This window comes from Monodelphis domestica, chromosome 2 (genome assembly GCF_027887165.1).
Source record: "Monodelphis domestica isolate mMonDom1 chromosome 2, mMonDom1.pri, whole genome shotgun sequence".
NCBI lineage: Eukaryota > Metazoa > Chordata > Mammalia > Didelphimorphia > Didelphidae > Monodelphis > Monodelphis domestica.
This window is the reverse complement of record NC_077228.1, coordinates 506,539,763-506,556,337: the sequence shown is the minus strand read 5'-3', so window position 1 is coordinate 506,556,337 and position 16,575 is coordinate 506,539,763. Positions and strand designations below refer to the sequence as shown.

The window sequence follows — 16,575 nt, the reverse complement described above, 5'->3', positions numbered from 1 at the left end:
GTTTCTTAGCCAGTACCAAATTGTTTTGATGACCACTGCTTTATAATATAGTTTGAGATCTGGTACTGCAAGGCCACCTTCCTTCACATTTTTTTTATTATTTCCCTTGATATTCTTGGTCTTTTGTTCTTCCAAATGAACTGTTATAGTTTTTTTCTAATTTAGTAAAAACATTTTCTTGGTAGTTTGATGCGTACGACACTAAGTAAATTAATTTGGGTACGATGGTCATTTTTATTATATTAGCTCGTCCCACTGATGAGCAATTAATGTTTTTCCAATTGCTTATATCTAGTTTTAATTATGTGGGAAGTGTTTTGTAGTTGTGCTCATATAATTCCTGTGTTTGTCTTAGCAGATAGATTCCTAAATAAAATTGTCTAGGGTGCTTTTAAATGGAATTTCTTTTTCTAATGCTTGTTGCTGAGATGTGTTGGAAATATATAGAAATGCTGATGATTTATGTGGGTTTATTTTGTATCCTGCAACTTTGCTAAAGTTGTTGATTATTTCCACTAGCTTTTTAAAACAATGTAACCAAAATTAGAAGGGAAGCAACAAATTGGGGAAAAAATCTTTATAACAAAAACCTCTGACAAAGGTCTAATTACTCAAATTTATAGAGCTAAATCAATTGCACAAAAAATTAAGCCATTCCCCAATTGATAAATGGGCAAGGGACATAAATAGGCAATTTTTCAGATAAAGAAATCAAAACTATTAATAAGCACATGAAAAAGTGTTCTATATCTCTTATAATCAGAGAAATGCCAATCAAACAACTCTGAGGTACCACCTCACACCCAGCAGATTGTCTAACATGACAGCAAAGTAAAGTAATAAATGTTGGAGGGGACGTGGCAAAATTGGGACGCTAATGCATTGCTGGTGGAGTTGTGAATTGATCCATTCTGGATGGCAATTTGGAACTATGCCCAAAGGGTGCTAAAAGACTGTCTGCCCTTTGATCCAGCCATAGCACTGCTGGGTTTATGCCCCAAAGAGATCATAGGAAAAACGAGTTGTACAGAAATATTTATAGCTGTGTTCTTTGTGGTGGCAAAATGCCCTTCTATTGGGGAATGGCTGAACAAATTGTGGTATCTGTTGGTGATAGAATACTATTGTGCTCAAAGGAATGATGAACTGGAGGGATTCCATGGGGACTGGAACAACCTCCAGGAATTGATGCAGAGTGAAAGGATACACAGAGATGGATACACTGTGGCACAATTGAATGTAATGGACTATAGGAGGGGGGTGAGGTGGGGGAGGGAAAGAACATGAATCATGTAACCATGAGAAAATATTCTAAATTAGTTAATGAAATAAAAATTTCCAAATTTAAAAATAAAGAAGAAAAAATGATGTCTTTGTAAACTCCAATGGCAGGTGAGGAAGACCAGCACTTCAGGGATCCAATATTTCAACTGTATGGATCCTCTTTTCCCTGATGAAGATCCAAGACATCTGCCCCTTAGCAGATAGGCTTGGAGAGCTGTTGTGTCTATAAAAAGAAAAAAAAAATCACCCCCCCACCCCCACCCCAGCTAACCAGGGGCTACACTAACATGACCAGTTCCAGTTACTACTATGATTACATGATCAGTCACACACAGTCACAGTGCCTGGCCTGAACTCGATGCTGGACCAATTTTGGGGGACCTCTGAGCTCATGCATAGCCTTCAAGAAGCTGGCGTGTTTTGCCTGCCATTGAGATACTGGAGGATTTTAAGAAGACAAGGGGGCCATATAAACATAAAAACCAAAGTTTCACATTTCTCTAGTTCATAAACTAGAATCTTGACAAGATACTTATGATCATAACAATTTTTCATGTCAGCTAAAGTTCTCTCTTTAGCCTCATCATAAAGGTTGTCTATCTTTGTGGTTTAGGACCTTGCCCTAAAAACAGTTGCTCCTGGCTTTTAAAGAAAATTCAATGTTAAGGTGCCTTTTTTTTTAAATTTAGGAGATAATTATAAAAGATTTCTTTCACAAGAAACCTGGAGGTCTAGTTCTGGTGCAGGTTCTGGCCCTCAATATTTCTGTGATTGTCACTGGTCTTCCACAGGGTTGAATGAGATGAGCTGAGGGTCAGCGTTCCTTCAGCCAGTGATTCCCCTGTTATATTGATTAGTTTGTAAAGGAAGAGAAACAAAGCTAAAGAGCCAAGCGCCACCATCCATCAGAAATAAAGATATGATGCCTCTGAAATGGCTATATTATCATGCAAGTGAATTGCAAAATAATGGATTTGATTTGCAGTGAAATTTAAGTTTCAGTTCTGATATAAGGCATGTCTTAGAAAGTAATGAGTCTCCTGCTTTGGAAAGGTGTTCAAGCAGAGTCCTGAACAGTCCCTGCCTTCAATGGGCTTACTAGCGAGGGGATGAGATACAGAAGTGCTTCATATTCTAACCAGGGTAGAAGCCCCACATTTACTTGTGTTTGATTTTCAGCAAATCTTTAATGTAAAAATGGGCTGAAGCATATTTTTGCGACTGATCTTTGGGCTGCTGTCAGTAAATGCGGAGGTAAATGATAGTGGTCACAGAGCTGAGCTTATCTTTTCTTTTTCACTTTACTCCTATTTGTTACTCCTCCTCCCTCATCGTCTATAAGATCCGAGAGTTTCTCCAGAGTACGCAGACGAGTACTCGAGGGTTCTGAGAACAGCTCTTCTAGGTCTGCCGGGGTCAGACACATTGGCATCATTTCTCGCTCTCTGCTTTCAAATGGGGATTAAGAGACACCCAGAAGAGTCCATTCATGTCGTCCTTAACTGGCCCCCCAGGAGGGGAGCTACTCTGGTGTCTGCTGTGTTTCACACTCTATTTTCTTCCTCTCTTCTAGTCTGGGCCCGGGATACTGTGATGTGCAAAACCCCCTCCCAAGGAGAGGGAAAAGGCAGTGACGACACTCAGATGACACGCCAGAGCCAAGGCCATTAAGAAGAGGCTGAAATCTTCCAGACACCTTGAGTTTCCGGGGTGAAACCAAAAGCGTCGGTGACATTCCCTGCTCCGCTCACACACATCACCAGCCCGGCCCATCTAGACGCTATTCAAGAGTGTGTGCAGGTGTTGAGACGAGTCACAAGGACAGGATGTTCCATGAAGGACTGTGAGGAACCGCTGGTGAGATGTGAGAGGAATCCACTAGTGTGTGTTTGGGTGAGATGCCTAAAAACAATCGCCTCGGGCAGAAGCAGCCAACTAGAGTCCTGGCTGCCGAGGCCATGCTCGCTGCCAAGAGGCTTGCTGGCTTGATATGATAATGATCTCTTTATGGCTACAGCCAATGGCCTCGCCTCGAACCTCATCCTCCTGGATCTCTTGCAGCCCAGACACTGCCAACACCCTTTTCCTGCAATGCTCTTTCCTGGGTTTTCCCAACATGCTCTCTTAAGATATACTTTTTTTGGGTAAACTCTTACCTTTTGTCTTGGAATTGCTTCTGAGTATCAGTACCGAGGGAGAAGAATGGTAAGGGCTGGGCAATTGGGGTTGCCCAGGATCACTTAGGTAAGAAAGGTATGAGGCCAGATTTGAACTCAGAACTTCCCTTCCCTCCTGGTCCAATTTCTCCCCGACATCCCAAAGCAGAACTGAACCAGTGCTGGTAAAGGTGTGGCATGTGGGGGCTGCTCCCCTCCCCCTCAGGACAATGTTCACATGCTCTGCCCAGCACCAATGGGAGCACTCCCTCCCCCACCCCCTGGGGTAAAACCCGGGGGAGGGGGCGCTCACAGGCAGCAGAAGGGTTGCAGTTTGGCCATGTGATCTCTAAAAGGTTCACCAAGGCTGTGCAAGCCTCTAATCCTCCTAGGCCCTTGGACCAAGAACCTAGAGTGGGGCTCTTCCCCAGCTCCCATGTCCAAGCTGGTGCCAAAGTCTGTGCTTTCAGCTCTGCAGCATCTCTTCCTTGCTCTGACACCTCCTCCCTGGCGCAGGGATGACTGTAATAATCCGCCCGTCTCAGGGCACTTCCTACTCCAGGGCATTCTTCACTGGACCACCAAAGGGATTTTCCTCTAAAGGCGGCTGACACTGTCACATTCTCCCGCCTTTCCTCAATAAACTCCAGGGGATCCAGCTTGCCTCCAGAAGCAAATACAAAAAGCTCTGTTTGGCATTCAAATCCATTCACCGTCCAGCCCCCTCCTCCCTTTCCAGTCTTCTTACACCTTCCTCTAGCCAGGATCATGGCCTTCCTGGCTATCCCATAAACAAGACCTTCTATCTTTTGGTTCTGGGTATTTTCTCTGGTGGACACCCATGCCTGGAACACTGTCCCTCCTCTGCTTTGACTGCGGACTCCCCTGGCTTCCTGTAAGTCCCATCTAAAATCCCTTCTTTTACTGGAAGCCTTTGACAACCCCACTTAATTCTTGTGCCTTCCCTCTGTTAAATATTTCCTACTTATCCAGTATATAACTTTTCTTGTTTCTCCCATTTGATGGTAAGCTCCTAAGACTTTTTTTTTTGGGGGGGGGGGGCTCTTTTTGTATCATCAGTGCTTAGCACAGTACTTGGTACAGAAAAGGCATTTTTATACACACATTTTATGCATGCATGACCAGGTTTAAATTCTGCCTCATACAGGCAGGTTACCTGTAATAGGGAAATAGTTCTCCACTATAAACTATTTGGAAAGAAGAGCTTTTTCTTGCACCCAAACTTCAGACATCCAGGTTAAAAAAACCAAACCAAACCAAACCAAAACAATCCTGAATAAGCATAGTCAACATGAATATTCTTACCCCAGTTAGGAATTCAGAATTTACAAACTAAACATTATATGGCCTGCATTCCAAAGCACCCAGATATGCTCAAGTTAACTTTATTTATTTTTTTAAAAACCCTCACCTTCCATCTCGGAATCAATACTGTGTGTTGACTCCAAGGCAGAAGTGGTAAGGGCTAGGCAATGGGGGTCAAGTGACTTGCCCAGGGTCACCCAGCTGGGAAGAGTCTGAGGCCACATTTGAACCCAGGACCTCCCATCTCTGGGCCTGACTCTCAAATCTACTGAGCCACCCAGCTGCCCCCTCAAGTTAACTTTATTTTAAGAAGTATTTTCTTGGTTGCTTTTCCACGATGCTCATGTATAAGCCATTCATCATTTGATCTTTTTAAGAAGCACAGGAGCATGCTGTACTAGTTATCTGATCCATACATCAGTATGACAAGCAACCCACGCCCAATTTGGAGTATATGAAATGGCTGAGGGCTAGAAATCCTGTTCCACAGGACTGTTCTGCACTTTTTTGTGATTTGAAGTACTCTTGGGATAGTTTATGACCATCAAATAACACAGCATGTAGCCATTCAAATATCCTATGCGGCACTATAGCTTTACACCAGACTTCCCAGATGACGCCCTCCTACTCACTCACTAGTTTCTCGGAAAGTCAGCAGGTGGCGCCCACACCAAACCCAGAGTACTGACCAATCTGCTACCTTTTGGTCCTGTGGCGAGAATGCAGGGGATTCTGAAATCCAGGTGTTATTTTCCCGGTGATTTCTGACCATTGTTTTCTGGCTTTTGAGGATTCAGGTTTTCTTCCTTCGCCCCCCCTCGGAGGTGCTAAATAGGCCGATAGAGGTTACGCCAGCTTTCACACAATATACGAGAAATCCAGGTCTTCTGACGTGTGCTTTTCCCACTAAACCATTACTTACAGGACAGAAAGGCTGGGCGGAATCAGATCCCCTAAAACAATCTGATTTTTTAGACAAGAAAGTGTCATTGCAGGCCATGTATTGGCAAGACAGTTTTAGCATTTGCACGGAGCCTGCCGGCAGAAGGGAAAGCATAGAAGAGGAGACCATGTTAGGGTAGTGCTAGTATGTGAGTGGAGATGAGGAGAAAGGCCTAAGAGAGACGCCAGCAGAACTGACGGGATTTTAAACCAACTAGGTAAGAAGAGCCAATAATGAACTTGGATGACTGGGGAAATGGTGGTCATAAACAAAGAAGGAAGCTGGGAAGAGATGTGGGTTTTAAGGGAAATAAGATGAGTTCGTTTTAGACTTGTTGAGTGTGAGGTGCAAACTGGAAATCCACAGAGATATCTAACAGGCATAAATATGAGACTGGAGAGCTCAGGGGAGAGATCCTGACTGAGTATATAGACTTGAGAATTAACTGCAAAAAAAAAAAAAGAAGCAGTAATTGAAATCATGGGAAAGGATGACATCACCAAGGAAGAGGTTTTATTGGGAGAAGTTCAAGGACAGAACCAAGGGACATAGTGAAACTCAGAGAATAGGAGGAAAACAAGATGGTAAATAAAAAATTAGGAAAAGAAGAAATGTAGACTAACAGTTTGAGGGAGTAGCAGGTTTGGGGGAAAGATTTTAAGATGGATGAAGTCTGCACCCATCAAGGGACTGAGGAAGATGCTTTTTCAGGTAATCTGAAGGCTAGATGTCACGGGTGCTCAAGCTCAGGACAGCACAATTAGGATAGGGTGAAAAAGGCAGCGAGATTACTCAACGGAAAGATCAACTAAATGAGTGAAAAAATGTTTGTAGGTAAAATAGGCAAAACATGATGCCTGAAGTATGGTCAATGAGATGGATCAAAATACAATAGCCTAATGGAAGCAACAGATGAGATGTTTTCAGGGAGTGCAAGCTGTTGTGGTTAAGGGTCTCTATTAAATGCCTCCTTTTTTGGGGTGGCTCAGGGCTTTTTAGGCAGCTCTATTAGAATGAAGGGAAGCTCGTTTTACCCTCCTGAGGAGGGCTGTCAGAACCAGATCTTTCTCTCCTTCATTCTAGGAATTCTGATTTATAGGGAAGAAAGGAAACCCTGCTGGAGGGGAAAGGAAAGATTACTAGGAGCACATCCTCTTAAGGTCTGTCAGGGCCACCTTCTGGGAGATGGATTGTCAGACTAGTAATGGGGAATTGCTCAAGGGCTCTAATACTCATTTCCTTTTCTGATGGTTAGGGTGGAATTCAGGGCTAAATGAAGGTAGAGGGAGATGGCTAGCTCCTAGGTCCAGTTTTTTTAGCCTATAATTTCTTTGGTCAATGAAGTTTCAAGTTTCTTTTGCTGGAATATGGAATTCAGGATAGACTGAATTTCAAATTCATACATACCCTATACAAATATGTGACAAGAATGCAAATGTAGTAGGTAAAAGGTCATACCATCAAGCTAGATAGAACAAAGACTGAAGAACTATAGGGTGTATCTTGAGTTCAAATAATTCAAGCTGTACTTCGTGGCTGACTAGTTTGATGAACTTGGGGGGCAGGGCAAGGCCATTTTGGGGAGACTGTTAGGGAGACCGTTGGTATGGGATTAACAGTCATACCTAATCTCCCAACCATAGGGATTTTTCTGGAGATCATTATTTTGATCAACTTGGATGTTCTAGATTAGTGATGGTGAACCTTTTAGAGACCAAGTACCCAAAATGCAACCCTCATGCTGCATGTGAACCCCCCACCTTACCCCACACAGGGGAGGGAGGAAGTGCTCCCATTGGACTTCTGGGTAGAGGGGTGGGTGCTGTGAAAAATGTCCTCAGGTGCACTTGGAGAGGGAGAAGGGGAGCAGCCCCCTCTGTCATGTATGTCATGGGTTCACCAATACGGTTCTAGATCTTCTTGAAGGATGCCTATAGATTGGCTTGGAGTATGCTGAAGTAGTCCATGCATCAAAGATTTATATAATGTCTACTTTGCTGGAAAATACATGGAATGAAGCTGCAGTTCACAGTGAAGAGGGGATATACTGAGTGGAGGATCAAGAGATGTTATTGTACAAAACTCAGCAATGAGGAGGAATGAAGGGCGGTTAGGTTAGTGATGATGAATGAATTGGGATTTTATTCAAGAGTGTGATTTTTTGTCTCCTAAAGTGTAAGATTAGTTTTGCCATACTGCACACAGAATTCAACAATGAAATCTTTGGTGATCACAGCCCAAGGGAATTAATTTGGGTTCTAGAGGTCTTCTGGCTGTACTTTATGCACATTATATGTCTTAATGTACAAATATCCATCTGCTTGGATTTGCCGCCACTAGAAATCCTTGGTCATCATGTGTAGGGTACCTTGGATGGACCAGATCAAAGGACAGGTTATCACTGCATAAGTGCAGAACCTGGATGGGGGTAGGTACTGTTGTCTGTCTTCACAGCACTTCAAGCATGAGGAATTTAGCCTGACAGGCACATTGGAGGCTAATTAAAAGAATTATAGCTTTAGGCTAAAGGGGACCTTAGAGATCATCTAGATCATTTGGTTCCATTAAGAAGACTGTTGGCCACAGTTTCACTGGGCCTATGTCAGAGAAATCTGTCTTCTCTGAAATCTCCTATTTATTTGGGAAGATGCCCAGAAACCTACTCAACAGGATAGAAGTGGGGCAAGGGTCTAAAGCAGCCTGAAAGATCCACTTAAGTTATGCCCTCATAGGCAGAGGGACACATTCTAGAGTCACATTCTCTTTTAGCGGTGCCCGAATGGTAGGTAACCACAGGACTCATCCCACATCAGAGGGACACACAAGTTGCCAGGGTTACCTTGGGACTTGTCTGAGATTAGGAGCGACAACCAAGATTTCTCCAAATGAATTTTTGTTATTTTATTATGTTCTATAAAGTATTCCCTTGGGAATTTAACTGGTATAGAATTAAAAGTGTAAATTAATGTTGGTTGTATTGTCATTTTATTATACTGGTATGGCCTAGCTATAAGCACTAAATATTCTTCCAGCTATTTAGATTGTTCTTTATTTCTTTAAGGAGTACTTTGTAATTGAATCTATACAAGTCTTCTGTGTGCTCTAGTAGGTCAATCCTGAAATATTTTGTGCAGCCAAGATTTCCCAACAGCTAGAAGGTGAAGATGTGGCAACAGAGGCTCCCCAGGATGGGTGTCTTTTACAGGATGCTCAGGAGAGAATGGTCGGGGGGGGGGGGAGGGGAGAGAAGGGTTGTCTGCCCCCACCTTAATGAGGAGCAGCACCCTGAGGTGGGATTGGGCTTCTTTATCTACTTTGCCCTAGGAATCTTCTGAGAGTCGCACGAGGAACTCTACCAGGGACAGGCTGAACACAAACTCTTCTGAGTCCTTGCAGCTTTCATCACCAATCTAATGCCCAGGAGTGGAGTTGCAGGCATTGGCCTCAGGGGCTGACAGGGTCGCACTCCAAGGAAGCCAGGGCTTCCAAGTAGTAATTGGAGCCATCAAGGCTGGGAGGGATGCGGTCAGCATTTAGAAGAAATCAGGCTTTCCTGTTCACTTTGCTGCTGGCTGAGTGAGGAGTACTCACAGCTGGAGGAGAGAGGAATGGATCACTACATGTTAACACGAGTAGAGCAGGAGGGATCTGAGAGCCCAAACCAGGGTGAAAGCCTAAATCATTAACACTGAATGATCACATGGAAAGAGCAAGCTGATGGATAGATCAAGGATAGCAACTCTTAGAAAAAGCAATCTCCCCACCCCGCCAAGACCTTAAAGGAGTACAACGCATTACACAAGGCTGTACTGTACATCATGGTAGAATCAGCCATGTTAAAAATCCTAAAAAATGTCTTTACAGACACTGGTGTGTGTGAAGCCTCTTAAACTCACGTTCTGGTGTAAAGAGAGTAAACCCCAGCCTGATGTGCAGGCAGTGGCTAATAAGGTCATACTCCAGGAAGCTCTGCTGTCCTAGGGCTCTGGGAGTGAAAGAATGGCTTTGTAGAAGTCAAGCTGAATGTTTATACAGAAAAATCTGGGTCAATTTACACTATGTATAAACAGAACTGTAAATCCGTCACAGCTGGATCTACCAAGATTCAAGGCTTCAAACAGAGCTCACATGCTGTGTCCCTTCTAGGCAAGAGTTATTGGGAAGGTAAAGTTTAAAGTCAGTGACCTTTCTTTCCTTCTAGGCATGATGAGAACACACGACCACTCAACGCAGACAAACTCCAGTCAGGAAGGAGTCTACACAGTCACTTGTTAACATGCCCTCAAGGCTTATATTCCTACACATTTTCACTTGATGCACTCAAATTAGAGGCTCATTCTGGTAGCTGGGAGAAACCTTTTCAGGAAGACGTCTACCATGTGAGAGAGTATCAATTCACTGGAAACTTAGCAATAGTGTTACATTCCCACAGAGATGGTGGGACAGCATCTTGCTGTTGATGCTCATCAGGCTTCCATTCTCAAATACCTTTTTGCTGGGCAATATTTATGGCCCAGCAATCTTGTGAGAAATTATTTCGCTGTTTCTGAGAACATATTCATTTGTGAGAACCTGCTAAATTAGCTTTGTATCCATGCATTAAATGAACTATTTCTTGATCACTTCTTCCAGCATAGTAGAACACTTTTCCTTGGATTTGCCACAATATTCTAAAAAATGTTAAGTCCTCAAGTAGTTTTTATGATTCTGAAGTAAATAAATAGTAAAGAAGGATAGCAATTGTTGAAACACAGCTTATAAATCAAAAGCCGAAACCTATATTTATGGGCTCTCCCTGGTTTTAAAAGATATCGTAACTTTATCATCCTTCACCCCTTCTATAGGAATAAAAAAGTATGAAATCCAGGGCTCTTAACAAAGCCATAAATAGTGACTATCTTATTACCTTCTTGGGGGGGAAAAAGGCCAAGAAAAAAAAAGACAATCCACATTCCATTTTACTTAGCTAGCTAAGCAAGTTTATATGTACCAGAATACTTTTGTGTTTCACAAAACATTGGTGAACTGGCATTTGAGAAGGTGCTTTCACGGTTTGGTTATATATTCAAAATTAAACATTTTATCTGGTACCAGTTTTGGTATATGCTAGTTTCTACAAAGATCAAACATGTATTTGTTGATTGGGGTTTTAATTACCAGGAATATTAAATGTTTCTTATCTTCCCTAATTCAGGTAAAAACGATGACCTGGAGAATTAACAACACTGGATCTAGAACTGTAAGAGGAAACAACCCGACAAAGAAAGTGTCTTGTCTGCATACCTAAATCTCATGTCAGGAGAATGTTGCTTTGATCATTAACAAGGGGCTGCAAGGTGGTTGATGTGAATGCCCATCCATTCTAGGACCAACAACCCCAAGGAGGATCAGGAGTCAGCCTGGGCATCCCCTGCCTAATCTTCGGTCTTTGTCTGACCTAGTTTGTGGCTTCCACAAAAGTTCTGCATCAAGTTTCTGCAGTTCTGAAAACCGCTCTGGTGTTTTTCCCACAGATACATCGGAAAGCACTTGTTGAAGTGCTGCTGCATTAAAAGGATAGAGAATCTCCCCCCTCCCCCAGTTTGTGTCCCTTTGAAGGGGCTTGGTCAGAGGCAAGCTCCAAGGGTCAGGGTGCATCTGTTGGGCATGACGTCACTTTCTAGGAGTTCATACCTTGATTCTGGATTAGTGCAAAAAGAGCTTCAGGACATGTAAGCAGGCTACTGTTGAGACCCACCATGGATGGGGCAAAACGGAAACAAGTGGCCTGGAAGTTCTTTGTACGTGGACATAACTTTGCTCTCCACCCTCGTGACTCGTCTTAGCTGTCCTTTGGTGGACATGCTAATAAAATGGGAGAAAGCACGGTTACAAAGATGACTCACAATGTCAGAGATGGAAGGGTCCTTTGGCATCATTTATGTAAAATAAGATGGAGACAGGCTCAGACAGGGGCAGTAGTTGGCCTGTTGTCAAGATGGCTAAGCAGCACTACAAAGCCTGGACATGTGAGAGACCCCTAGAAGAATACGATCAGAAAGTGAAAAGGTTGCAAAGTAGGCCAGACAGAATTAGGAAATCCTGCTTAGAATTGAACATGGAAGGAAGAGACTTTCGACGAAGAGACAATTGTGGACGTCAAACAAAACTAACAAGTTATCAGGTAGTAATATCTGGTCAAGGCCAGCATGGCACGACATGAAGAAGTTCTGTTGTGGAGACCAATTTTCAAAACTTTATCTGCTGTGTTGCCAAGACAAATCCTGCAGCTCTGCCCTGCACTTATGAATTCTGACTCCAATATCCCCTTGTCCCTGCCTTGGCAGATGGTGACCAGACCCAGCTGTTCACCTTCTTTGCCTCTTACCTGTTTATGAGGACCCCTGAGTATGTGTGCCTTTGCACCTTCGCAAGCTGTCCTCATTGCTTCCAGTGATGGTGTGCCCAGTAAATCTGTGATCAAATCCAACTGTAGACAGACAGGAAAAAAAGATGGCCGTCATTGGGTCAGGAGACATTCCAAGGAGATACTGTGGCGTCAGGGCTTCTCCGAGAGCTTGGAGTAAAGCTTTCAAGGTAACGGAGAGGTTATGACCTCACTTTCTAGCCCACTCAAACTAAACAGCAAAGGTTAGCCAGCACCAGCCGGGGGCCCCTTTCCATCCTATTTGCATGGCATTAATATAGGGAGGTAAATAGACTTACTAAGGAAATCTCAATTGGCCTCTTCTGTGCTGGGCACGCTAGCACTTATGTATGCCTGTGTGTGCCTGATACCAGGTCAAATCCAGCCAAAGGACATATTCTTCAAGAAGTGAGATGAAGGGCTGGATCTGGTATATGGAGCAGCCTCGGCCTCGCCGGTAAGGCAGCCTACAAAGCGGTGAACTCTTGGGTTTTGCACAGAGCCTTTACATTTGAGATCAGAGCTGGCCTTGCAAGGTTTGGGCCCTCATTTTTTCCCTTACACTATAGTCAGGATAGTCTTCTGACAAAGAACTCCCACACACCGTAGGGGATAATAGCACACATTCTGCAAATCTGGCGACATGATTCGGACGGCCCATCACTGAACACAGCCATTTGTCCTTAGCGTTTGTCTCTAACCCTACAGATGTTCCGAGGTTGTTAGCCTAATTACCAATTACACTTGCTTCTGATTCTCTAGTTTGGGCAGTTCTTACCTATGAAATACGACTTTGTACTTTTCTTTCTGGAATCACCAAGCAGCACAATTTGGGGGTTTGTCTAGAGCCCAGGACAGACCTCTATAGCACTTGCCTTTGGAGTTATTGGGGACACATTATAGAAACATCCCTCTATAAGAATGAAGATCCTCACAAAGGTTTTTTAAATTTGTTTTCCTGAGGGGGATTAGGTGACGATTTTTGTAACTTGTACAGTTAGTCAGGCTAGAGGCAGCTAGGTGGTTTAGTACATAGAGAACCAGGCCTGGAGATGGGAGGTCTTGGGTTCAAATCTGACCGGAGACACTTCTTAGACCTCCTAGACACTTCTGTGACCCTGGGCAAGTCACTTACTGCCTAGTGCCTATTGCTCTTCTGCTTTGTAACTGACACTTAGTACTGATTCTAAGACAGAATGTCAAGGTTTACATAAAGCAGTCAAGCTACTGCTGATCAGAAATAGCAGCTTCAGTAAGAAAAATAATGAAACATCTGGAAAAGTCTGCCCAAGTCAGTTGGATCTTTGGATAATAAAGCTCTTGCACAAAGGCTGGTTGCCTCTCTCTCATTTCATTTCCCTCCCCCTCTCCAAAGCATTAGGAGCTTCTATCACTGTGTTCAGCTGGAAGTTAGATTCTCTTCACTATTTTGTAACTTCTCCCACCCCCTTTCCAGGTAACACATAGGAAGATTCCCCAAGTGGCCATTTCAGAGCAGCAAAAACAACTCCCCTCCCTTTAGAGAATTAAGCTTTAAATACCAGTATAAGCCACACTTTACTCATTTTTAATAGTAGCCTGAGATCCTTGTTGACTTTACATTTTCAGTGGCTCCAACCCCTATTTGTCACTTAAAGGTTTCCCACCTTTAAAAGACTAATATTAGTTTTATAATGTAAGCTTCTCTGTGTCCAAACAGAAAGACCAAATATGAAGGCATATATCAAAAAAAATCTGTCCTTTAAATTTGGAACATAATAGACTCTTTTAGAGCCACATGTTGGCCTCTATTATGTGGCTACTTTACTAATTGGTGCATTAAAGCAGCTTTGTACACATCATACCTTCTCTGCTGAATTCATACTCTGTAGAAGTTTTATAATATGGTTCAAAATGAATACAAATGGAGCAAAGTAACCGTCACTTTTAGGATAGAAAATCCCAACTTTGGACAATCTTCACATAGAATTTTAGACATTTTTATAGGCTATGAACATACAGTCAAGAAATATGTTAACAGTTGACTCGGGCAAATACATTTTCTAACATGGTGACTGACAGTTCTGGACCCAAAGGATATGCTGCACTTAAGTGAGAACATACTGTTTGTAGAGATGCATAGTAAAAGCCTATTTCACTTAGATATATCCAAGAAGCTTTAATCAGTGTTATAAGTGCTTCCCAAAATGTGTATTTTAAAGAATTTTGTTCTATGGAGCCCAAAGTGTTTAAATATCTTCCTCATCCACTAAATGTCATCAGCCTTTTCTAAATGCTTAGATTTCAAGACATCAATATCGAATCTCCTAGAAAAAGCTCAAGTGGAATTTCCATGAATTCAATGAATACATTTTAAAGTCAACCATTATGGATATAAATCGATCAGCAACACTACCAGCCCTACAAAAAACATCCTATAGTTCAAGTGAATGAAAGGAAAGAAGATATATTTATTCATTGTCACTGAGGAAATTTGTTCCAGCAGAATTTAATGTGCACATATAGCCAAAGACCTGAGATACCCTAGTAAGAGCCCCTCTGATGTGTAATGACAAAACCCTAACTCTCTCAACTATATCTGAAAATAGATTTGCTGAAAGTCAATTATATAACATGGCATAAAAGGTTGATGGTATAATTATACCTGTTGAATGGGACTCTGTGCCTGAAACAATATTCTTCGTCCTAGCAGCTCTGCAAAGATGCAGCCTACAGACCAGATGTCAATAGCATTGCTGTAATGACGGCTGCCCATCAGGATCTCGGGGGCCCGATAATACTGAGTGACAACTTCCTGAGTCATATGACGGGATTCATCCAGTTCCTCCACTCTGGCCAATCCAAAGTCGCAAATCTAAACAGAAAATTGGTTTGTTTTTCAAATATGATTTTGAAATGATCAGGGCTTTCAGATTTTTTTATGAGGAAATGTTATTTACATGTGTAACAGGTTAAAATAGGCTTAATACTTTGAAAGAGTATGATTGTTCGAAAATGGTTTTTGGCAATATTTTATTTTTTCACAATTGCATGTACAAACACTTTTTAACATTTTTTAAAAATTATGTGTTCCAAATTCTCTCCCCCTTTTCCCTGAGATAGTAAGCAATTTGATACATGTTATATATGTGGTCTCATGCAAAACATATCAGTCACATTGTGGAAGAAGGCACAAAAAAACCCTATTAAAAATGAGTAGGCTTCAATTTGCATTCAGACTCCATCAATTCTTTCTTTAGAGGAGGGAAGACCCCAACCCCAACTTTTCCCCCTGTATCATTCATGTTGTGAAAGAAAACACACAGATAAACCATCCCCAATTGATGGCTATCTCCCTAATTTCCAATTCTTTGTCATCATAAAAAATGCTGCTATAAATGTTTCTATACATATAGGTCCTTTTCCTTTTTGATTTTTGATCTCTTTGGGATACAGACCTAGCAGTGGTATTGCTGGGACAAAGGGCACACACATGCCCTTTGGACATGCAACAGATCCAAATTGTTCTTCATAATGATTAAATAAGTTCATAACTCTAAAAAACTCTAAAATCAGTTCATAAAAAATTTGTTTTCCCACACCTCCTCCAATAGTTAGCATTTTCCTTTTCTGTCATAATAGTCAATCTGACAGGTAAGTGGTGGAACCTTAGTTATTTTAATTTGCATTTCTCTAATCAATAGTGATTTAGAATATTTTTTTTCACATGACTATAGATAGCTTTGATTACTTTATCTGAAAACTGCCTGTTCACATCCTTTGAGCATTTATCAACTGGGGAGTAACTTATATTCTTATACATTTGACTCATTTCTCTATATATATTGGAGAAATGAAGCCTATATAGAGAAACTTGCTATATATTTTTTTCAGTTATGATTACTGTGAGTTTCCTCCATTCTATTTCCCTGTTTATCTTACTCTCTCCTTTTATCCTGTCCAGTCTCAAGTGTTTTGCTTCTGACTACCACCTACTCCAATCTGCCCTCCCTTCTATCAGCACCCCCATTCCCATCTCTTTTACTGTCTACTTTCCAGTAGATTAAGTTGGATTTCTCTACTTAATTGAGTATGTGTGTTCTTCCCTTGTTGAGCCAATTCTGATGAGAGTAAGGTTCAAGTGTTCTTCCACCTCTCCCATTTTCATTTCCACTGTAAAAGTTGTCTCTTTTATGGGAGATAACTTACCCCATACTACCTAAACCTTTCCCCTTCTCCCAGTGCATTCCTCTTTCTCATTCCTTAATTTTCTTTTTTTAGATATCACCCCATCATATTCAACTTGCACATGTCTATTTATACTCCTTATAAGTGCTGTAATAATGATGAAGTTTTTAGGAGCTACAAGTATCAACTTCCCATGTAGGAATAGAAACAGTTTAACCTTCTTGAATCCCTTAAGATTTCTCTTCACTGTTTACCTTTTTATATTTCTCTAAATTTTCAACTCAGCTCTGGTC

At 41.9% G+C, this 16,575-nt stretch overlaps 1 protein-coding gene and 1 long non-coding RNA gene across 2 annotated transcripts in view; one reads left to right on the top strand and one right to left on the bottom strand.

The window, feature by feature from the left end:
* LOC130457536 (uncharacterized) overlaps positions 1 to 15,327 on the top strand; it is a 32,809-nt gene extending 17,482 nt beyond the window's left edge. Inside the window, exons 2-3 of the long non-coding RNA XR_008916825.1 lie at positions 2,858 to 3,528; positions 10,904 to 15,327. This is a non-coding gene — a long non-coding RNA (uncharacterized LOC130457536). The remainder of the gene's footprint in view (positions 1 to 2,857; positions 3,529 to 10,903) is intronic.
* The window catches only part of NLK (nemo like kinase), a 141,888-nt gene that overhangs the window by 8,121 nt on the left and 117,192 nt on the right, over positions 1 to 16,575 (bottom strand). Inside the window, exons 6-7 of the mRNA XM_001368457.5 lie at positions 14,760 to 14,969; positions 12,077 to 12,178 (exon numbers count right to left, since the gene is read on the bottom strand). Coding sequence (XP_001368494.2) covers positions 12,077 to 12,178; positions 14,760 to 14,969 — 312 coding nt within the window. The remainder of the gene's footprint in view (positions 1 to 12,076; positions 12,179 to 14,759; positions 14,970 to 16,575) is intronic.